We start from the raw sequence: 24,406 nt of genomic DNA, 5'->3' as shown, positions 1-24,406 counted from the left end.
ACAGAGACGTGAAACGTAGCTGCAGTTTAATGAGCATACTTCTTTTTTAAACACATGCTACTTTTAGTAACATCATTCTCAAGTCAAATTCCCAACAAGTTAAAATGTAAATATTTGAGACTCTGGGGCGTAAATTTTTGTACGTACATAAAGGCAATTACCTCTTCACAGCAGTGACATGGCTTTAGGAAACAGTCGTGGAGCGTCACAGTAAAAAGGTTGGAAATATTCCCAAAACAATGTTTTTATTTACAATAATGTTCAAACTGACGGCACGTTCTCCATCTCTTCCTCCTTCCTCGTTTAATGCTTTAACAAAATGACTCTGCAGCTCTAATCCACATAAAGTGTAGCTACACACGGAACGGTACAGGCTATTGCATCAAATCAACGTTAACTTAAGCAGGCCTGTTATAGTCTAATTTATTATTAATCCTTGCTAAGGCTTGAACGAGTTTAAGAGAAAGATATGGAGTATAAATATAGAAATCAATAACTAGGCAGCTGGCTGCAACGCAATGCAGCTGACTATTAATCAAGAAGCCACAGTATATGTCAAACATGAACGTCTCTCTCAAACTTTCTTGCACACATGCAACACACACATGCTGGCATGCAATCACATGCTCTCTCTGATCACTGCTGTGTGCATGACTAACACACACATGCGATCACGCACTCATCCAGGCACAGATCTGCTTCACTGCCCGAGCAGAGATGATATGCAGAGGTGGAGTAGAGAAATAAAAAAATTGTAAATTATTCAAAGAATAAATCTGTTGAGTGAGTGATCACGTTTGCAAAATATATGAAGAGCACCTGGTGTACAGTACAATGTGTGATCAAATATTTACAGGCAACATGGGTAAAACACACACAAGAGGCCACAGAATATCTGCTTTCGAGAAGTTGAGTGAGGAGAGCAAAGTCTAGAAAACTGGCACTGTGTTAGCCCTAACATTCAACCCTAAAAAATAAAATAAATTGTAATTTATAACAACACACTAACATGACATCTACTTTGGATTATTGCAGGATGTTGGCCGGTATATATCAAAGCTTTGTGAAACAGTGCTGACATTTTGCAATGACCTTCAAATCTGATCTGCAGAGGTGGAAAACAGCAGGAGTGACGCTGGTCAGGCGCTGAGGGAAATGGGGATATTCAGCAGGGGTTGGCGAGTGTGAAAACCTGAGGATCCTGGCTACCTGCTGCTTCTGGCAGCACCGCGGACAAAGAGAGGGCTCAACACTTTTTTCTATTTGATTGCAAACAATGAGGGGATTTGAATCTACTCATGATAGCCATGGCAACGGATTTCGAGTGCCAACCATCATGTGGATTTAACTTCTTTTTTAAAGTGTCAAAAATAACTACAAAAATCAAAAATACAATATTTAAGGGATCTGTGAGCGAGGTCACTTTTAGGCACTGACTTCTGCTTCTTCACATTAAGTCAGAATTTGTGATGAAAAGCAAAAGATTAAAGCAGACGTCATAACAACAACAACAGGCCTTTCATTCGATAAATTTGGAGTCACCAATGAGCTGTTCCGCTAAAGAACGAGTTCAAGGACACAGTTTGAGTTGGTCTCCCATTCTCCTACGTTTGGCACTGGTATAGAAAACCAAAAGGAGCTTAACTATTCTGTTGGTTTCTCTAGGTATTTTCCACAGCCACATTCACTGAGGTTGCTACAATCATTGCATTGATGATCTGCAGTTAAAGGTATGAAAACATTTATCGTAAACCTATTTAAAGTAGTACCATGAGGTGATACGTGGAATGCATGTACAACATATCTCTGAGAAAATATTTCTTTTTAGAAGATGCAGACGTTTTGATATCGTACAAGTAAGAAAATGCACAAAAATACAAACTGCTCTGCCGTGTTTAGCTTTAAGTCGCAGTGCTACAGACGAGCTACATTAGATTAAGCATGAGATGCAATAAAGTCCCTAAAAAGGCATCTAATTGATTTAGCATGTTTGCCCTCCCCAGTATAAAAATGGTATTCTGGAAGCACTGAATCATGGGATTACACTCCCAGTCCAATACAAAGTAATATCATCAGAATCTGAAAGCAAGGCATGGATGTTTTCCCTCCGTGAATTCGACTATGTATGTTCCTCGACTCAACTATCAACACAGGTACACGACGTCTACGCTGTGCAGGTGCCGATGGCTTAAACCTGCTGTTAGGCTTTCGGTAATCATAATCCATTAAGTGTTTGACTGGTTCTGGTAGTTGTGGTGTATGTGGGGTGCTCAGTCACTTCCCTCTAAATAAATGACTGAATATAAATGAATTTCTGTCACTTGGTCGTTCCAGTTTCCCCACTGGAGTTATGCCACTAACAGGCCGCCTGCTCCCCACAAACCAAGCATGTGTTGGTATACATGTGTTGGACATTCCTGTTCAACAATCTCCCCTCGGAGGTGAGTAGTCTTTAGCTCCTCGATCGCGTCTGCACGACACCGTGTGATGCCCCCCTTGTTGTCTAAAAGGTCATCCCTACATCCGACCTGCAGGGGTTCCACTGTGTCTTTAACCTGCCTCCCAGGTCACCGCAGGTTGAGGGCCAGGGCCACTGTGAGGATGATGCCCATCAGCATCAGGAAAGGCAGCCAGGTCTTCAGAAAGCCTGCACAGCTGGAGCGGGGAGAGGAGAGACAGATGAGTGAAGGTGAGGAGAGTGTGGAGGTGATGACATGCATATAGTCCTGATGATACCCTGCACCAATAACCCTCCGCGTCCACTTGCTGTTACCGTGACATCACCAGGCTACATCCACACTTTTCTGGCATTTTGGAGCCCCTAAAATGGAGACTGTTGAAAACTCTGCTGACCCTGTTTTAGTTTGAAAACTCCATGGTGGCACGGCGGAAATGGATACTTCTGAAGCGATGACACAGACACCCATGATTGCTTCCAGACTGGGCCTTATCAGTCACGCCAAGACAAGCCAAAACATTATAGCTAAGTCTACATACCTTTTGGGATTTAATCCTTCTCATGTGGGTAACAAAACTACTTTCCATTGCAAAGCCTTCCTCTGGTGATGGTTGTGCTTTTGTAATGCTGCCATAATTGTTTTGCAACAACTCCCAATCTGTTTTCCACCACCTTGAGAGCTTTATACTCATGTCTTACTTTCAGTAACAGTTCCACCTCTTCGTCAGTCCAAGCAAATAAACCTCTGGTCTTACTTTTGGCCACCTCCGTAGTATATTCTCCAAGTGGCTACAGAGGTAAGTGACTACAGTGACTTCAATTGTCTTCTCTAATCAACTTCTTACTTCTCAACACACATCAGAGAGCCACTGGGATGTGCAGTCCCTTCCTGTAACAGTACTATACCACTAAGGCCTCCTGGAGAAATGTCCTATATACACTCTTACTACCTCCCTAGAATCAGGGCTCTCTCTCTCGTGTCCTGAGACACAACAGGTTCAAGGCATACCAGTAAAATCATGTCCGAGCCCCTGGGATCGCAGCGAGAAACCTCATTCACAAGCTCCAGCCCTACTTCTTGTGGTGTCTTTGAAGAGAGCAGCTGGAGATTATAGGGTAGCAGCAGCAGCTTATCCCTGCATTAGCCAAATAATGTTGCTGCTAAACATTTTTGTTGCAACGACATTAGTCTAACATACTGTATGCACAATGTAAAATTAATGCTATGTGAGAAATGTACTTTACAGTGTAGCCTGATATTTGAAGGACACAGAGAGACTTTTCATTGTGTCGGCTCTACTCAGGCATGACGGATTTCATATCAAACCACGACTACAACTGCTTTTTCAATGCAGTCATTTGTGTTTTGTGTCTGAAAGTCGACAACACAGAGACAAGAGCAGGCGAAGCTCTGCCAGGCCTGTACGGCAGCCATCTTCCCTTCGTGCTCGGTTCAGGGGCTTCAGCAGGTGCAACACCTGTTCAGTTGGACTAAGATCAGGTGCCAGTCGAGAACATTTCCTGCTGCACTGTCCAAAAACTGAAGGACTATTCCCACCCCGTTTACCCACTATGGATGCAACCACCTTCAAACACCCTTTAGCTTCAGAGGTATCAGTCACCATTTAAATTTGATGTCTTCTACTTCCCCCTTCGCTACTAAAGGGGGGGCGGCAGAGAATCTTTAGGGGGAGATAGTAAGTCAGCAGTGTATGCCACATAGAAGTGGTATACATCAATCAAAGCTGGATTTGTGAGAAACAGCATGGTTTTTGCCCCTAACTGCACGGGACTACCATAAAGTGGACATAACTGTAAGAGGGAGACTCGTGGGTACCTGTAAAACCCTTTTTTATTTACATATCTTGAGCTGAGAGGTCAAGGAACCCCTTTAAAAAAGGCCATGCCAGTGTTTCCCTTGCCAAAATTTAGCCTAACTTTGGAGCATTATTTAACCTCCTTCCTGACAAGCTAGCATGACATGGCTGGCACCATTAGACTCCTTAGTTCCTTCACTCCTGCCCTCTACAGCCTCGCAAAGACAGTGAAGTCAGTTGGCAGGAAGAAGTTAAATCCACTGAGCTAAATTATCGCTATAACAATGAAAAACATATCAGTGTCCTGATACTGCCTCATGTTTCTATATGAGAAACTATTCAAAATGATTCCTTTTAATGTCTCACATGAGACTCTGCGCTGTAAGTCAGTCACGTATTTATATATCAAATCCAGCTCTGGGACTCTCAGACTTGTGCAGAGCAACATGCAGAATTAAAGCTGTTATGTAACTCTTTCATGTTTTTAAATGAAGGTTAATGTAATCTATTAATAGCCTTGTGAGATCACGCATTGACAAGGGCAAATGAGTCGACTCAAAACAGAGCTCACGTAATCTTACACCATATTTATATTTTCACACACTGAGATCAACGGTATAATACCTGTGGCCTTTTCACTACCTCACTGGACCATGAGTTTATTTTCTGTATCATGTATCAGTTTAACACCAGCAGCAAACTCTTATTTCCAAAGACTGGAGACGTGTCACTGCTTCTTACCTGACGTGTTTTCCATGGATCAGAGCGAGGAGGCAGAGTTTGACCATGTTCCACGAGGTGCTGTTTTCATATCGCATCAGATTCAGAGCCATGGCAACGTGTGAGTGACAGTTGTCACAACACAGGTTGTGCTTTGGAGAAAATAAAAATACGAATCATTGCTGTTGTTTTCACTTTTACGGAGTAATTTCTCAATTATGGGATCAATAAAGGTGTATCTTATCTTATCTTAAATAAAAGACTCATCTACAAGACCACTTATTTACCATCCGGTGCTTATACTCCTCTGAAGCATCGTGCACCGCTGTGTCCCAGGCGTTGGAGCCACTGGCGTAGACTTTGCTAACATCCAGCATCCAGTACCTACAGTCAGAGAGAGAATCTAACTATGGTTGTGTTGGACAGATATTTCTCTGTAGCATTATGTGTAATCACAACAACCTGAATATTTTCAATCACTTACTTTGTTGGTCTTCCAAAAGCCATGTTGTCTTCCTGCAAAAAACAAGCAGAAAATGTTTATTGCTATTTATCATTTCAAAAAAGATCACGTGATCATCTGTGTGCTCATGTTTCTTTAATTCAGCTGAGGAATTCAGCAGTGACACACTTTTGGGTTCTTTGGGAACCGGAATACGTAATTTAGATGGTTTAGCATTACAAATTCAGGAAATGTGCCTCACATCCTGTTTGTATCCACCAACAACTTTGTTTGTGCGCAACGCAAATGGGTCCAAGAACCTATTAGGCTGCGGTCAGACAGTCAACAGGAGAAATGAAGGCCTCTCATTCATGAGAAAGGAATCGCTGCTTTGATACAGCAGGTGTATCTGATGCAAACACAGGAGGCATCGGCAAAACAACGCAAGCACCACAACATCTTGCAAGAAGCTGTGCAAGCGCACCTTCCTGCCAGATTATTTTGTATCATGAATGAAGTCTTTAAACTGTTTATCTTGAGAATGTTGTGACGTGAGATAAAGTGATTGAGGCCACAATAACTCTCCAGAGTTTAAAATCCTCAGAGACCACTGTGCAGTGTTTTGGTATCTGTTAGGCTTTCAATCTCATGGACATTCCTGGATCATATTTCATATTATCTCACTGGTACCTGAAGCAACACGCTCCCACCAATGAAGCCCCTTGCAATTTTTTGTGTGTTAAGCCCCTTTCACACTTGCACTGCAAACTTGAAATTGTCTGGAGGAGCAGTATGTGAGAACTCAAATGTCCAAATCAGTTGAATCAGGCATTAATCTGATTTTATCCTGCCAGGTCCCGAGTACAAAGTCTGTTTAATATCCAATTGAGCCCATGTGTGAACAGAGCAGGTCATTGTTCAAAGAATTCACAGCGAGTCAGTTGGTATGTTGATGACGTTTATCATCATGCGAAACTAGGAGAAAACAAACATCCAAAGGTAAAGATAAAGGTCATTTACATGAAAACAGCCACGAAAATGTCAAACTGAAGAGATGACGAGATTCGGGGAACTTCCGCCAGTAAGGGCCAATGCCAATATCATCAGACAATTTCAAGGACAAGAAGAGATTCGGTTGATTATGACCAAATTAATCAGCTATGCAGCATATTTCCAGTATGTGAGAATGCTTCGGACACAGACAATCTCCTGCTGTATTCTACATGTGCGAAAGGGAAACTCCGGACAAAGTCCAGACATGATTCTCCAGACACTGTGTGATCATATGAGAAAATGGCCTTAGCGTAGAGCCACTGTATTGTACTTAATTTTTCCATACAGGCTGTAATATATTCTCAGAATCTTTTGTTCATCTCAAATTACTCACTGAGACAAAGTAAGGTCCAGCAAAGTCCCGGATGACACCAGTGGAAGTGCAGATTCCCATGTGGCCGATGAATGGAAGCAGCCATCTGGACAAAAAAACAACAACAACAAAAAACATGCAAAGTTACTATTACAACTTAAAAGAAGCATTGCAATTATAACCTCCACAAAGATGAACACATTCCCAGATGCGAGTTTTCATCAGGTCCACACAAAACAGACAGACAGTCTAAGAGTCTTCTTAAGTGGAAAATATGCAGCAACACTGCAGTTTGAGGTAGAAATAAATTACATGTGTAACATTACTTTGTTGTTGAAGAAAGAGTGGCAGTAACAGTCACTTAACTTTTCCAAAATTCAACTTGATTGTCCTCCAGTTTCTCTTGGCTATAAAAACAGTACAGTACATGATATTGGATTTTTTTGCCAATTATATGTTATGTAACAACACATTTGACCCATTACCGATACCGATGTTTCCAGTTTTTTCCCCACCTAATTTTAGTGATCATCAAGTCTCTGCTGTAGTTAATTAACATCATAGTATCTATGCATGCTCTTATCATGATGGCCCACCAGCAGATGGAGACATGAAATACAATGCTTTTCAACATATGTAATATTTGTGCAAAAGAAGGAAAAAGATGTTGGCTGATTCTGATGACATACCGTCATTATCGTGCACCCCTAGTCTGATTAGCTTCACCTGTATGCTCAGCTCGTAGGTGGTGGCTCAAATTCAAAATACTTTGGTGATATTTTAATATCGTCTTGGATTGTATTTTCTTTCTTTTTTCATGTGATGGATGTAATTTTGATGCATGTTCAGTAATTTCTCATTATTGTGCAGGATGTTGTTTTTCTGAACACTTGCGGAGGTGTGTCACCTTCAAAATGGCCTCTCATTGTGATCGATTGCTGTCAGCCACCTGCATTCACTTAACAATCAGGACTGGGTGACACCCCCTACCAGGTTTATAAAATGTTTGCTTGACTCCTGTCCACCCTCATGCACCCTGATTAAGATCTTAGCTTCCTAACAAGTCAGTGTTTTTAACTCTAAGCAGCCATGTTTCTTTGAATGAAGGCTTCTTAACTTAATTCAAGTGCATTTGTTCCCAAAGTTCATATTTTCTTCCCATGTGACCCTGACCCTTTTCTTCAAGAGCAGTGAGAGTGTCATATAGTAAAGACAGTCCTGAGCACACCACTACCTCGTTCTCCATAAGAAAAAGGATGCTGGCTGATTCTGATGGTCTATTTTAAAGCCAGTATCGGCCATGACTAATGACGTGTTAATATTATTGTGCATCCCTAGCAAACAGCAGTCCTTAAATATTCATGTTTTGTAATTAAAATACACAGAGTCCTGAGTTACACAACTGTCAGCATTTTATCAATGGAAGAGAAAAGACAATATTAAGTTTCAAAAAAGCAGTAACTGCACAATTTGTAATTATATATTCAATACCCCCACCACAAAACATACACATTCACATACTTTTTCTAGAACCATTGTTTTAGAACTGGGTTGTCAAACATTTGGCCCGTGGACCAGCACTGGCCCGCCAAAGGATCCAATCAGGCCCACTAGATGACTGGACTAAAGCCTAGTTCACATTACACGATTTCACCGCGATTTTGATGTCGCAGAGGATCTTGAGAGCCACCTTGGGTCAGAGGTGAGTCGGCAGATAATCTACAATGAGTCCTCGTGTGTGAACGAGCCTACGAGCAAGTCGCCCCCTTGTCTGCAACCGGGACTGGATATCTGGCATGGTAGAAAAGTGGAGACGTCTGACATGACTGACAAAGGGCATCAGCCAATGAGAGGAGGGATACGTCCCACGTCAGAACGCAGAAGGACGGAAGAAATGTGTGGAGGACAAGCCGGCAAGCAACAACAACAATGGCAGCGTCCACAGGATCACGGGGAGCGCGTTGTGTTTGGACCCAGGCCCTGGAGGCAGATCTGATTCAACACTGGGAAGAATATCCATGCCTTTACGATGTGTCGTCTCCAAGTTAAAAAATGTAGTTTGGTGACATCATCGCGTTATCTGGGGCTCTGTCGGTGAGGGCTCAGTGGAGAAATCTTGTGGTGTGCACACACAGGTTGTAACGCAGTTGGCAAGACTCCCGCTGACAGAAACACACGTTGCCAGGTATGAACACTCAAAAGATTACGATAGTCTCTGTGATGCAAAATCAGGGTGAAAATCGTGTAATGTGAACTAGGCTTAAGAGGTTCCAGGTTTCAGGAGCAGGTTAAACAATGCCAACTTTGAGTAAAACTCTGCTTCAGAGGCTTTTTCACCCTGACCAGAATCCATTTCTCTGATATAACGATGAATACTTAATGTGACCATGTTTAAAGATATTGAACATTGTGCAAAAAAGTCAATCAGCAGTGTTAGTTCAAAAGAATCTATCAGGACATGTATGAATAAATGAACATGTAATGAGAGTGAGAAGTAGGTTGATTAAATGTGGAATAACTGAGACATATTGTTGAAATTGCACTTATTTTTTTTAAGACATCTCAGGCTGTTCATCTGTTTTGTAAAAGAATGGACGTCTACAGAATGTACTGTAATTCTTTACACAAAAAAGGGGAAAATATTGTAGCTGATACTATTCAAAGGTTTCATTAATCTATGAGTTGACACCCCTGTTCTATAACTATCATAAAAATAAAAGTCATAAGTATAATGCCAATACTTAAGCGAGTATATAACTGTTTTAAAACAGTATGGGAATAACAAATAGTAATTTGGACATTACTACAAGAGCATTATAACTTCTGAAGCCAAGTAAATTTGCACTTTGAGGAAAGTGAGTTTTAGCTTTCAAATGTTATGTGAAACCGTCATTTGTGTTAACTTTGTGTCAAAAAGCTTTCTTATTTTTGCCTTATTATATATGCACCGATATTAATGTCCCCTTTTTGATTATAGTCATAATATGTACACATTTTGAATTCATACTCTGACTAACTAACTACAGCAGGGACGTGCTAATATACGTGACCCAGTGTGCCAAAATGTTTTAAGGAACCCAGCAACAGGATGGTATTGTACGTGTGCTAGCTAGCTAAGCTAATAAAGCTGTCACTTCATGTCCCGAGGTTTCGGTCAGCAGCCGACCTGCACGGTGGACGGCGGTAACTCACGATAACACAGGGATGGGTGTCCACACAATACAGTAAGGGTAGCGACTGGTCTCTGGGTTAATTTTCTCAGACGCTATGTGGTAATTCTTCATGGTCTCTTTTTCAACAACATCCGCCATCACCAGCTGTGGAAAATGAACTTCATTTGTCCCACTTACAGCTGCGCCAAGGCACACGAATGCACGGAACAAGACCGGAAATCAAGTGATTCTGGCTTCAAAATAAAATGTACTACATGAGCGGTATCGTAAAATAGTGGCTAAGTAGTTTGACTCGCGCCGTTATAAACACATTTCACATAAATACTCGGTATTATTTCGACATCTGGGGAAATAGTAGCAGAAAATAGAGACAGGCGTGTTATATAATGAGCAAAACAATACATGGTGGTTAAATAAAGGTTTTATTTTGAAGGGCACAGTCTAAAGCTCTCCCTCTTATTCCTGCTGGCTTGATACTGTTGTCTGTCTTGGCAGCAGTAGCAACTTCCGGAATAGGTTCAAGACATCAAGAGGAACAATAGATCTGTCCAGTCAAAGTTTAGTCAAACAACCCGGTTATTTTGTTTAAATCTGAGCCTATAGAGCAAAATATATGTATTTTATGTGCTCAACATTGATATAAAACTGAGGAAAGCAGCAAACTGTCATTGAAGAAAATAAAACTTGAGAACTTTGTGTGTTTATGCCTGGCAGGTTATATAATAAGATAAGATACACCAGATCAAAGGTCACAGTGACCTTGGACCACCAAAATGTAATCTGTTCATCGTTGAGTCTGACAAATTTTGGCAAATTTGAAATTCCCTCAAGGCCTTCTCTATATATCGCTTTCAAAAGAATGAGACAGATGCAAGGTGACTGATCTTGACCTTTGACCATCGAAATCTAATCATTCAATTCAGTGTGAGTCCAAGTGGACGTTTGTGCCAAATTTGAGAAAATTCTCATTCACAAAAATGGGACGGACAGACTGACAGACAACCCCGAAAAGACTGATGCGCCCGGCCACGGCTATTGCAGGTGCAGAGGTCAACCAGGTCAACACATACAGATGATATATAATTATGACGCTGTCGTTAACAAACATTTCTGTCACTTGCATACATTTTTGGATATACTGTTCTGTGGTTGACTATCACAACTGACACCTCCAGAATTTTAATAAATACAAAAATAGCCATTACTTAGAACATTTGAGTTTTTTTTCCCATTTTCATTTTATCAAAATAAATAGCTAAGTTACTTTGAAGAGTGGTTTCTTTTATTTTTATTTTTTTTATTTTGTGTCACGCTCACTTACATGTGCCCAACCCTCACAGGTTTACAAGACACCATTACAATGACGTTGCAGTAACGATCCAGAGTACATGTTGTTTTACTGCTCAGTCCAGAAACAGAATACTCTCCCTTCTATCCCAGGCCTGGCAAAGAAAGTCAGCACAAAAAAGGTTTCTGCAAGGAAACTCAAACGTTTCATGATCATCCAACCAAAAGAAATCAACATAGATAGATAGATAGATAGATAGATAGATAGATAGATAGAGGTCATTTTACTGAAGAGCACGTCTTTTATCTCTTCATGTCCAGGACAGTAAAATAAGACATGAACCTCATTCTCAACTTCACCTACGTTACACAACAAGCAAATTCGGTTCTCCTCTGGGGTGGTGTCAAACCCTCCAGTCTCTAAGGCTAAAGTTAATGTTCCCACCTGGCACGGTCACTACCTGGAGCTCGCATAAACGGAGCCTGGGTTTGTTGAAGGTGGCAGTGCTGTTTGGGCTGAGAAAGCCATGTGTAAGTAAGGTAAAGGAGGTTGTTGGGTCGGTGCGGGGAGCAGTGAGACCTGGCATTAGGGGAGTGTCTCTGGGACGCCAGAGATCGCTGTCTAGTCTCCTGGAGGTGTCGTGGGACGAACTAGATGAAACACTGGTGAAGGGAAGTTCCCATCTGATGACCCCAAAGATATGTTAGTTATCACTGCTCACTGGTCTGTATAGTTAAGCCTTGCCATAATAGCTTATCATAGGGCTTAGGAGGTTATTCACTGAGTGCTGATCCTTTATCTAGAGCACACATTTCTTGTGTTTGTTTGAACCTGAGTGCAGCCGTGCACGCAGGGATCTTTGTCTTCTGTTAAGATTATACTTAACATAAGGCTCCACACTGTAGCTGTTTTTTTCAATCGATAATGGAATCATCATTAGATGCAGGCTCAGCCACTAATCTTTCTGACTTCATAAGTGTCAAGGGTCAACACCCCAAAGGTGCATGCTTAGAAAGAATTGTAGAGCCAGCGATTGTCAATCTGCGAGTCAGGACTTCCTTAGAGGTAGCAAGATCATCTCAGGGGTCAAAAGATGATTGACGACAGAAAGAATATATTTCTGTTACAGAAAAATATGTTTATGTTTTCTGACTGTATTCCTGTAAAATGCTTTTACGTCTTACGTCTAATCTGAGAAGGAAAACAATCACTCACTGCTCATGACTCATTTCCACACTGAGGCTTCCGGTGCAAGGAAGAATAACGAAAAAAACCCAATATTTGCCTGCCTCTTCCCTCACTTCAGGAGAGCAGGACATATTAAAACTTGGCGCCACATGGGTTATACCAGGATTACTTGGGTATCAAGTGGGTATGGGCCCAAAATGGGCATCTTATCTGGGGCCCACTTGGGTAAACTCACCCATGTGGGCAACTGGCATGGGTCCAATATGGAACTCGTGGACAGTCCCATATAGGGCCCATTCTTCAGCTCATTTACTACCCAGATGGGCCCCACATATGAATGTTGGCTATAAGAGTGATGGAAAATATGGGTTTACAACACTTCATGTCATTCGGAGACAGAAACGCTCATTCATTTGGTCGTAGTTGTGTGTATTGACGTGGTTGTACTACTGTATACGATATGATATGTCCATTAAGAAACTGTGGAGTGCATGCAGCCAAATACTTGAATCAATTGTCCCAGTTTTAAGGTTAAACTGTATTGTACAGGTCTATTGTTATCATCCAAATTCAATCCTACCACGAGCACTTTAATGAGACTTCTGTCTGCTTTATTGCAAGGAATCTCTATTTGATTTCATGCCAGCACAACGAGAGCTCTCCAGTATGAAGGAGGTGGAGGGCTGCAGCTATCGAATGAGTTATCTATGGCAATGGTGGAAATGGAAATAAAGATGAGCCCAAGGGATCCGCTGGGGCCCTGTGTACTCCATACTGGGTCCCATTAGATGTGACAGGTGATATATTGTGCGAAGGGCAAAAACAAACTACTCAGCAAAAGCAGGCAGACGTTGATAAACGAAGGCACACTGGGTTCATCATCAGGGAGCTGAGGGAATTCTCCAGCAAAATGCCACCTCAATATCTGGCTGAGCCATCCAACCCAATTAGGCCAGAAGATGTGCTGCTTTAGGGACTGTAACTCGGTGACATGTTATCCTTTAAAGTCAAAGGTTTGAAAAGTAAATGTCAAGTGTCTGCTAGTTTCCAGCTCAGCTGCCTGGACTGTGTTTACAGCTAAATAAAAATGATGGTCTAATTCTACACTTTTAGAAACACGTTTTAGAATGAATTTTTCCCAGAGGTTATGTAAAAGAGTTAGGAAGGTAAAAAGTTGTGATTTTACTGCTTAAAAAGAGGCCTGATTAAAGACAGAGACAAATGACTCTCTAAGCAGTCATTATAAAGCAACACAGCGCTTTCCCACATAAAACCGTGTCATGTAAAAAGGTCCTGAGAGGTGAAGTGCTTTTCATTAAGGGCTAATTAAACCTTGTAAAATGTCATGTAACTAAAAAGCCCACACAAATACAACTCACGTAACAAATCAGTTCATTGATTTAGGGTAATTTGTTGAAATTGTGATATTGATTTTCTGTTCAACAGTACACTAAGCTTCAGATTTTGTTTCCCTGGGGACAAGCGGGAGGTCATAACCCAGAGTTTATGTTGTATAAGGCTGGATTCCAATCTGGGCAAAGAGGGAAACTGCCGCAGGGCCCTAGACCCTCAGGGGACCCGAAGGCCCTGGTAACAGGGAATTTGTGCCACTACAGCAGAACATAAAGTGAAATGATAAGGGTAAAAAATGCAGGTTTACCTAATATTGAGGCCCCACACTGCAGAGGGGCCCCTAAATGAAAATTTAGCTATAAGCCCAATATTATTTCAGTTCATATTGTGCCGAAATGATGCATATTCCCAAATAAATGTTTAATAAATTTACTGCAGTTTATTCATACTACTAACATATAATCATAAGAGAAACCAATACATTCTCACTCCGACTTCGTCACATATCGACGTTTTGGTCATAGACTCTCCACATCCACATATGATGTGCAAGGTACCCTGGGTGCACTGGTTGTTGATATTCTGGGACACCGTGTACAGTTCTGCCTGTTAAGCCTAGTTCACATTACACGATTTTCACCATGATTTTGATGTTGCAGAGGCTCTTGAGAACCACCTTGGGTCGGAAATGAGTCGGCAGATAGTCTGCCACAACGAGTCTTCATGTGTGAGCAAGCCTACGAGCAAATCGCCCCCTCACCTGTGACTGGATATCTGGCATGCTAGAAAAGTGGAGAAGTCTGACACGACTGACAAAGAGCATCAGCCAATGAGAGGTGTCCCACATCAGCACACAGGAGGACGGAAGAAATGTGAGGAGGACAAGCCGCAGGGTTGCCAGGTCCGCTTATTAGCCGGTTTCTATATATATCTGTCGCTTCTTTTGGACTTGTTTCCATAGCCCTGGTTGCCTGTTTCTCTCCCAAGATCTGGCAACACTGACAAGCCGGCAAGCAACAACAACAGTGATGGCGTTCACAGGATCACGGGGAGTGTGCTGTGTTTGGACCCAGGCCCTGGAGGCAGATCTGATTCAACACTGGGAAGAATATCCATGCCTTTACCATGTGTCGTCTCCAAGTTAAAAAAGGTAGTTTTGTGACGTCACCGCGTTATCTCGGGCTCTGTCGGCGAGGGCTCGGTGGAGAAATCTTGTGGTGTGCACACCCCGATGACAGAAACACATGTCGCCAGATATGAACACTCAAAAGATTACGACAGTCTCCGCGACACAAAATCGGGGTGACAATCGTGTAATGTGAACTAGGCTTTACATGCATTGTCTTCTTTCAAGATACACTTCTGTTTTCACGGGAAATTTACCATTCATGTACAGTCTCTTTCAAAATAAATGCACTATGTCGGTACAACTCCAACAAATACACTTCGTTGGGTTTAGGCAATAAAAGGAAGTGGTTTGGTTTCGGTAAAAAGAACAGGGTTTGGCTTTAGAATCTTACGGGACTTGAACATTGCTCTCAGAGGTGAAAGTCAGTGATTGTTGGACCCATCCACCATCCCTCCTGCCTGCCCCACTTGGTCATTGGCAGCCTTAACTTTCGTCCTTGTCCCACCTTGTTTCCCCCTCATGCCGCCGGGTGCCGTTGAACTATAATGGCAACCAGCCCTGTATCATGCCGACGTCAAAGTACAGCTTTTTTCATTGGTTTCTGACGCCACAAGTCACTACCCAAGCGCTGGATTTCGACGACTTTGGGGTGAGACCATGCTCTAGAAACAGTGGTTGGTTTATGGGCAAAAAGGACAAAGGAACATACTAACACAATGCATAGACAGTGGAAGGAATATGTGTGCAGTGGGGGCCCACATTTGATTTGTCCCCAGGGCCATCTAGCAGGTGAATCCAGCCCTGGTGCATCCTGCAACATGTCTCACACGTGGTGCTTTCTAAAAGCTGGTGTTGGGATGTCACATATGTTTGAGACAAACTCTCATAATCTATAAGCAGAGGAAAAACATCACAGTGATGTGAAAAATAAAAATGTTAAAGTTTTCTCAACTGCTTTTCCTTCTGTTCAGGGGATCCACAAAGCATGAATGATCACATTTGTTAGTGTATGAATGAATGAATAACTGCTGCCATGAATGACACAGTTACACAAGGAAACACTGCCCCTCTGTGGACGAGCTGGAGAACTGCTGGACACTGCTGAGTCTCAGTCACATGGCTGGAAAACAGGTAGAACAAGTTTAAGAGATCAATGCTTTTCTTAGAACATTCAGGTAAAGTGACAACAAAACATACGTGAACTCCTCCTCCTCCCTCTACCCCCCTCCACCCCCCTCCACCTGTGTATTGTGCATGTGCCCTGTCACAAAAGACCGTACAATGCAGTGTCGTTATACAGCCAGAGACAAAACCAGTGTACATGGTGCTAGTTAGTGATAATTTGAATGAACACACCTTCGTGATTTGTGGCTTTATATTCAATCTCTCAAAGGGAAAATCTTTGTATTCAGTTCTCCCTTATTTGTGACTGTTTTGACTTCTAGTTCCTAGTACTGGTGTATACTTATCTTCCCCAGAATATCACAAGGCTGACACATAGAGACAGACAACCATTCACACCTACGGACAATTTCGAGTCACCAATTAACCTGCATGTCTATGGACTGTGGGAGGAAGCTGGTGCACCTGGAGGAAACCCACGCTGACACGGGGAGAATATGCATTCTATTCTTGTATTACTTCTGCTATGACACTTCACATTTCCGTGAGTGTGATGAATACATTTGATCTTGCCTTTTGTTTAGTATGTTATTTGTAAGGTCAATGAAAACAAAAATAATACAGGTGGTAAAACTTGATTTCTACTCAGGGGCCTTTGACATGCAAGAGCCAAAAGATTAGTTACAAATGTAGGACCTGCCTTAACAGATACTGTGCTTGAATTTAGTGCATATTCCCTAATAACCTTTAATTTTATCAAATGACTGGGAAAAAAATGAAAATATTATAGCTGCTGCGCAGCGATGGGTCGGGTCCGGGCATTTTTAGGCAATTCTGAGCAACCTCTGGAACCTAAGATGGTCATCTACCGCTCTGAGCTAATTGGCAAGTAGCAACGCAGATTTGAAACCACTGTAAAAAATTCAGTTATTAAGACAAAAATCTGAAAATACACATATTGCATCTAGACAGCATGGAGATGTTGGTAATTTGTTTGTAACAATGATTGATTTGCTCCATAAGTGAAAAACTGATGTTTAAAATTGCCATTTTTACATTGACTCCAATTGTTCACATTAGAGCAAAATTCAAAATGCTGTCAAAAATTCAGTTTTTGAGATAAATTTCTGAAATTTGCCACACATCATCTACCATGACTCTAGAATTTTGTCATTTTTTCATGAACATTGAAGATTTATTTAGCAAGAATTTGCATGTATATGTTTACAGTACCGTTTACAGTCAAACATTTTGATGCACTGTAGGCTCAATTTTTGATAAATCAAAAATCTGAGAAACGTAGTTTTTGTAGGACAGTCTGAAGATGCTCTGTAGCAAGTTTGGTGTCAATTGAGCAAAAATTGTGGGAGGAGATAGGTTTAAGAAGTTTTACAGTTTTTGAAAAAAACAGAGTGATGGACTTCATCATTTTTAATAGGTTTAAATGTACAAAAGTTTCTTCAGTATTGGGGCTACAGTTTGATGAAAGTTGTGAAGTTGTAGCATGTATGGTTGATTTGTTATGAATTTTCAAAGTTTTGAACTTTAGACGCTTGCTGTAGCGCCACCATCAGGACTATTGGCTTGAGTTTACAGCTGAGGATATCTGGCATGAGACTGGACCTTTGTGCAAAGTGTGGTGAGTTTTCACCCATGGGAAGTATGATTTCCTCGGAAGAAGAAGAAGAAGAAGAAGAAGAAGAAGAATACCTAGGATTACAATAGTGTCCTGGCAGCTTAGCTGCCTGGACCCTAATAACAGCTTTTATTGCCAATGAAGGTCTTAAGCCCTGAGGCAGTTACTTGCTTTGCAAACTTGGTGATACTTTCTAATCCATGTCTATAATTTAGGTGAAACACTCAGGATTATATTTAAAACACATCGACAAATTGGTGTAATTTACACACACCATGCCCATATACAACATATATATATATATATATATATATATATATATATATATATATATGGCAGGATAGGTGGAGTCAATGATCTGTTTATAAGTACAACTCAAGAGTTAAATAAAAATGACAAAATGTGAAAATGATTTGTTGACATCTCACATGAAAAATAAAATAAATAAAAGATATAAAGATAATAAATCAATCATAAGACCAATAGATTAAAGTGCTACATGATAGAAACTTCGAGAATATTAGAGCAATGAGAGATGAAATAGACCTGACACAGGAAATGAAATTATTGAGCAAGCAAGTGTGGTTAGCAACAGGAAGTGTGTAAATATTTGTGAGAGAGATAAATGGACCGAGTGAGGGAGTGACGGCGTGAAAACCTTCAGTAGAAATGTGTGTTTATCAGATACCAGATGTCTATACTTAAAACGGTGATGAGAAACAGAGTTACTACTGAATGCAACACTTGAGAGATCCTCCCAGTCCAGAGCTGAGGGTGTGCTGAGCTTCAAATATACAGTCTGTTTATTAATGGGGAACTCAGATACACACATAGAGAGACTGAATATATTCAGATGAAAGATCAAAGTGAAAATAAATGCGTAATTTCACTGCTCAGGATGGACGACAATTTCCTAAAAGATACGTGATATAGACTTAGATATTTGTACAGCAGGTCTAAGCTATAATTTGACTCTGATTTTAATTTATAAAATGTCATTAATCCAAAGTACCCAAGGCTTTTCTAATGAGTCTCATCTATTTGCCTCCATGCAGCTGTAGCTTCATTTGCCCTGTGTGCACATGACTAATTTGTGTTATCTTATTGTTGCCGTTGGGTCTTTACACATGTAAATGTCCCCAGTTTTTCAGGTATCATGTAAATTTAACCCTGTAACATTCCTGTGATGATACCCTGCCTCTAAAGTAAAACTGGTTGAGCCAAATTTAGTCTCTGTCATTGTAAGTGGACCACAGTTTCTGTTGCCTGGTACACTGTGAACTAATTTCCTCCTGGACAGAAAAAAACACTTGATTGCACTCTGAGCAGAAACAACTATATGTGTGCTTAACCCCAGTTCTCAGTCTGCAGGTGAACCTGCTGTTCCTGGTGTTGTTTCAGAGAACTGCACAGTCAGAGTGCGGAGCTCTTTTACATCTGCGGTGCTTTCCCCTTCCTGTTGTCATCCTTATGTATACACACACACTCACAAGTATGTAAACAGTTGATCACTTGCTGTCTCTTCAGTAAAATACCTCAAACATCTTTTTACAAAGGAAGGACAGACCAAAATGTCCCCAGGGTTTTAATATGTCTCTAAGAAATTTCTTACTTCTTTTTTTCTGGTAAAATTGTCCCACTGTATGTCGTGTGTGTTTTCGAAGGCTTCAGCACTCTAACTACAGTTTAAAATGAAGCAATCACAGATAGATGTCTGAACCTGTCATTACTGGAGACTGTTATGTGCTCTTTTGTTTCAATGGTAACGCTGAGTTCTAGGAAATATGCAGGCACACTGGAGGGTTCGCATTCAGCAGAGCTCAAACCCCCGGGGCCAATTCTCACCATTGTTTCAGGCTAAAGGGTTATGTAACAGGGAGCTCGGCTGTCTTGGTGCCAAACAGAAAAGGAGATCTCTGATGGAAACTGGATTAACTTAATTGTGCTACATAGGCTGGATAAGAGTCATAACAGTTTTCTGACATATCACAGAACATGGCAAAGCACATCCTTAAAACAAAAGGTAAAACTATACTTAAAGCATATTTTCAAAATGCTTATTCACTTTTTTGCCAAGAGAAGAAAGAAAACACTCCCATATCTGTGTAATGAACATGAAGCTACAGCCAGGAAATAGACAGCTTATCTTGGCACAAAGACTGAAACATGGACACAGCTAGCATTGCTCTGTTGGAAGCACTTAAATATTCAAGCAAAAACTGATGCAAAAACTACAAGATGTGAAGACAGGTGCCAGACTACTTTTGGTAGCCTAACTCGGATCTTGCTACTTGAGGTGAATTAGGTATATCTGGTAAATTTTGGTGGATTTTTTCTGTCGATTACCAAGAAAACCACCTAAAATTCTGAAAACTACCTTAATATTGTTACTTTTAGACTGTGTTATGGATCTCTGTTATATTTCTATAAGGTTTCTATCAGGAAAGGCAACATCACAGACAAGTATAACCTCATACAAGGTGAGGTCATTCCATCCATCAAGGATAATCCCATCAAGTGTCTGGGAAAGTGGTATGACGAGTCACTGAAGGACAGAAACACCGTCCACAGCACTGAGAAGCTAGCCTGAGTGTCAGATTGAAGCTCCCAGAACCTTCAGTCTGACATCACCTCCATTGAAGGCGATTTACAAGGGGGAGGGAATTTGATTTGTCCCTAACCAATCAGTAGAGATCAACGACTCACCCAGAATCTGACGTCATTAGTATCCATGCCTCGGGGGTGCCGAAAACAAGCGAGCATTGCCCGTTTAAAATGTCTCCGTTGTCGTGCACGCCCAGCTGCATCGCCGTTAATCCAGTTTAGCAGCTTCCTTAATTTGGTCCTCCATTAACGCGAGTAGTTGCGAAATACCTCGATAGCATTGTTAATGTGGTCTGCAGGATCTGTAGCGGTCGCCATTGTTGCTATCCTCACCAGTTACCCACCGCCGTACAGCTTGACTTCAGCATGGCGCTGATTGGCTAATCACTAGACCCGCCCCCACCCCCGGCATTCATTGGTCCTTCCATCATTTGGACGAGATAAATTGCAAATTCATTGCAGTATGCCAGACCAGAGATGCAAGCCTACTCAGTTGAGTGGGCGGGGTCTATGGTCTGGAACCAGGCTACTGAGAAGCAAGTGGAGAGATGGTTGAAGAACATCGAAAAATCTGGACTCCCTGGAAAGTTTAGGGCATGGCCATACCAACACGGCCTGCTTCCCAGACTGATGTGGCTGATGACGGTGTACAAAGTCCCATTAACAGCAATGGAAGGAGTGGAGCGAAAGATCAACGAGCACCTTAGGAGGTGGCTTGGAGTCCCTCCAAGTTTCACATCAATCGGGCTGTACATCAGATCTGGGCAACTACAACTACCTCTGTCATCCCTCGTTGAGGAATTCAGGGTGGCAAAGTGCAGGGTTGCCATAAGCTTTAGGGACTCAAGAGACAACAAGGTCCGGGAAGCGGGGATAAAGACCATGTCAGGATGGAAATGGGAGGCCTCTACAGCACTGGCCCAAGCGGAAGGAAATCTCAAGCTCAAAGACATCATCGGAGCACCCTGCACAGGCAGGCAAGGTCTGGGGATGACCCACTTTCAAAAGTGGAGAAAAGCCAACCCAAGGGAGAGGCGAACCATGGTCCAGGCAGAAATAAGGAACCTAGAAGAAGAGCAGAGGAAGGCGGGAGTGGTGGAGCTAGGATCCTAGCGAGCCTGGACAAGGTGGGACCTCCCAAAGAGGAAGCTGACATGGCAGACCTATGGAGACTCAAGCCATTCCGGATCTCCTTCTTCCTGAGGGCCGTCTATGACACCCTACCAACCCCTGTGAACCTGCACAGATGGGGCATGAGAGACGACCCAATGTGCAAGCTCTGTGGGAAAAACGGGACCATGGCACACATCCTGTCAGGCTGCAACATCGCTCTGTCCCAAGGCAGATACAGGTGGCGCCATTACAAAGTGTTAGCCGTGCTCGCTGAAGTTGTTGACAGCAGTGGGACTGACAGGAAGTGAGAGGAAGAAGGCGGTACGAAGACTGGGGGAGGTGGCAGAGAGAGCCTCGTGTTGGATATGGAGCAGGAGGGAGGAGGCAAGCTGGCAGCCGGGAGGGAGTGAGTAGTGGCTGGCCACCACTGCTGACCCGCCAGCAGGAGGGTGTTATGTTTAAGGGTCGAAACACCCAGTGAGTGCTGGTAACCATCTGACGACACAACCTCCTGGCTAAAGGCTGCAGTCATTATGTAATGACGTAGAGGAGAAGCATCACAAGATGTACGTAAACACAACAACTCTCCAAAAACTGAAGTGTTGGAACTCAAAGTTGTGATGTCACAGGGTATAAGTCTGAAAGTGCTCTGTACACAATGAATGATTAAAGGGCTGTACACATGCCGCGTTTTTTTGTGCCTTCATATTCATTGTTTTTAATGTACACATGCAGCAGGCGCACTCAAACACCAGAGCGATGCCATTGCGGCACGCACGTGTTCCTGAGCATCTGTTTTTCAGGGCACGATGGATGCACCCTCAGATAAACCAGTCACAGCTGTCAGATATCTTTCCCTTCTTCCATAAAATATCAGACTGTGGTAAATATGGAGCAGTTGGTCATTTTAGTACAAGGCTACCCAGAGCTTTACATGTGCCCCACAGACAATATGTTGGGCCTACACAATTTAAGAACAGCCCCTTGAAGAAGATCAGCTCTGCACTCAGGATATGTCTTGATGTTTGTATTGTAGTGTAGCGGTATGTGGATTGTAGTATGTGGATTGTGTTTTATGTATTTTATTGTGGTTTTATACTGTTTAAAACTGTACATTTTTAATAACATTTCAAGTCAACATGTAAAAGCCCAACTGAGCCTACTTGACCCCAATAAATAGCAAGTTACAGGAAAATTTCCGGACAAATAGATTTAAATTCTTCTCCCATTTTCTAGACCTCTCAGAAAAAGTCATCTTTTCCATCTTATAAAGACCTCCTTGATTATGTCCATCCATTGTGAAAGAACATGACCACATTTCAACAATACCAGCATAAATCTGTACACACACTCTGCAAACACAGCCCACACCATTCAGGCTCTTGTGGAAACATGCCCCACTTTTTACATAGGAGATCAGTCCTCCGTGGCCTCGTGGTCACTTTTATCTTCATAAGAAATTTTGCAGGAATGCCCATGTATTTGTTTTCCAGTAATCTTGATTTTTGCTGGAATTTTAAAATTGAGTGTATGTAATTAATGTACTCAGCTCTGACTATGAGGTGGAGGGTCTCTCTGTCTCTGTAGTACAGTATGGCAGTGGAGTATTGGGGGGGGGGAGGCTCCCCTGAGCAGATTCACTGACAAAGAATGTTGCAGGAGTTCACACCCACACAGTCAGAATAACTCACTCTGCTTTTCTCTCTTTTACTACAAATGTTCCCATTTAAATGCTACTTAAAGTCACTTTTTCCACTTTGCAGCCACAGAGGAATCAGACTGTTCAACTCCTGAGCTTGCAGGAGGTTTGTCAGTAATTGTATAAAATCCATTTGCACATGAACACATCATGAAACAACTGTCTTTACAACTGCAGCCTGATCAGCTGTTTCATGTTCACACATCTGACAGGGTTAAAGCGGTTTGAGTCAAAGCTGTCTGTCGTAGTTTTTTCCTTTTAGTCTTTATATATAAAAAGCACCTTCTTCCTCCTTATTCACCCGGTGTCTACAAAGCTACAGGCACAACAGTGTTTCCGGTGTCACTCACCAAAATAAAACACTCACTGACGTTTCATAACCTTCATAACCAGGCACAATGGTGCAGGTTATTGCCACTGAAGGTGAGCAATATATTTAAATCCTGGAGATGGATGAGTCTACTGTTTAGTCATATAACCCAGGCTAATTACAGGCTGTATTAACTTATTAATTATGTGTTATTCTTGTGTATTTTCTTATTGCAATTTTTCAATTATTATTGTTGTAATTTCTACTTCTCTATTTATCTGTACTTATTTCTGTCTGTGCTGCAACAACACCTGAGTTTCTCTAGGGATTAATAAAGGCCTACCTTTTCAAAAAAAAGAAAGAAAAAAAAATTTAAATAAATAAATAAATGAATAAAATAATTAATCATAGTAATGATAATAATAAAAATGAAATAGAAAAAAATAAATGTAGAATTTAAATTTTAAAAATAGTTTTAGATTTTTTTTCACTTGTTTATGCTTTTATTTTCCAAAAAATTGTTTACTATATTTCACTAATTCCAATCTGCATGTATTTATGGTGCTCATGTTGTTTTTCTGTTTCTAATTACTGTTTTATTGCTGTTACTTTTTTTGCAATAAATAAAATAAAATAATATAATAAAATCAAATAAAAAGATGAACAAATAAAAGAAAAGTAAGAATGAAGATTAGAAAACCAACAACAAAAAAAACAAACAACCAGATAATTTCACATCAGGAGTTTCATAAAAATTTTTTGTAATATTCTAAAAATTAAATTCAATTAAATCCAATCAAAAAATATGTAAAGGGGGTTGTGAACCTAAGAACTTCTGTTTATTAATAAACAATTCCCCAGATAAAATAAAGAAATGAACAATAAAGGTCAGAAACTTGTTGCTCATATTTTTCCCTGGGATGGCGCTTTTATTTTGGCACGCTCATCATACTTCCGGTTATATTCAAAGGCCGTTCAGCAGCTTGAC

The 24,406-nt window shown here is 41.4% G+C and overlaps 1 protein-coding gene across 1 annotated transcript; it reads right to left on the bottom strand.

Annotated features, from left to right (window-relative positions):
* Positions 1 to 25: 25 nt before the first annotated feature.
* Positions 26 to 10,181, bottom strand: tmem222b (transmembrane protein 222b). Its single transcript, XM_033637671.2, has 6 exons — positions 9,996 to 10,181; positions 6,825 to 6,909; positions 5,480 to 5,511; positions 5,283 to 5,379; positions 5,017 to 5,147; positions 26 to 2,655 (listed from the first exon to the last, which is right to left on the bottom strand). Exons 1-6 carry the CDS (start codon positions 10,112 to 10,114, stop codon positions 2,568 to 2,570), a joined length of 552 nt encoding a protein of 183 aa, XP_033493562.1. The 5' UTR covers positions 10,115 to 10,181; the 3' UTR covers positions 26 to 2,567.
* Between the last annotated feature and the right edge of the window lie 14,225 nt (positions 10,182 to 24,406).

The sequence above is a fragment of the Epinephelus lanceolatus genome, chromosome 16, assembly GCF_041903045.1.
Source record: "Epinephelus lanceolatus isolate andai-2023 chromosome 16, ASM4190304v1, whole genome shotgun sequence".
Taxonomy (NCBI): Eukaryota; Metazoa; Chordata; class Actinopteri; order Perciformes; family Serranidae; genus Epinephelus; species Epinephelus lanceolatus.
This window is presented reverse-complemented; position numbering and strand designations above follow the sequence as displayed.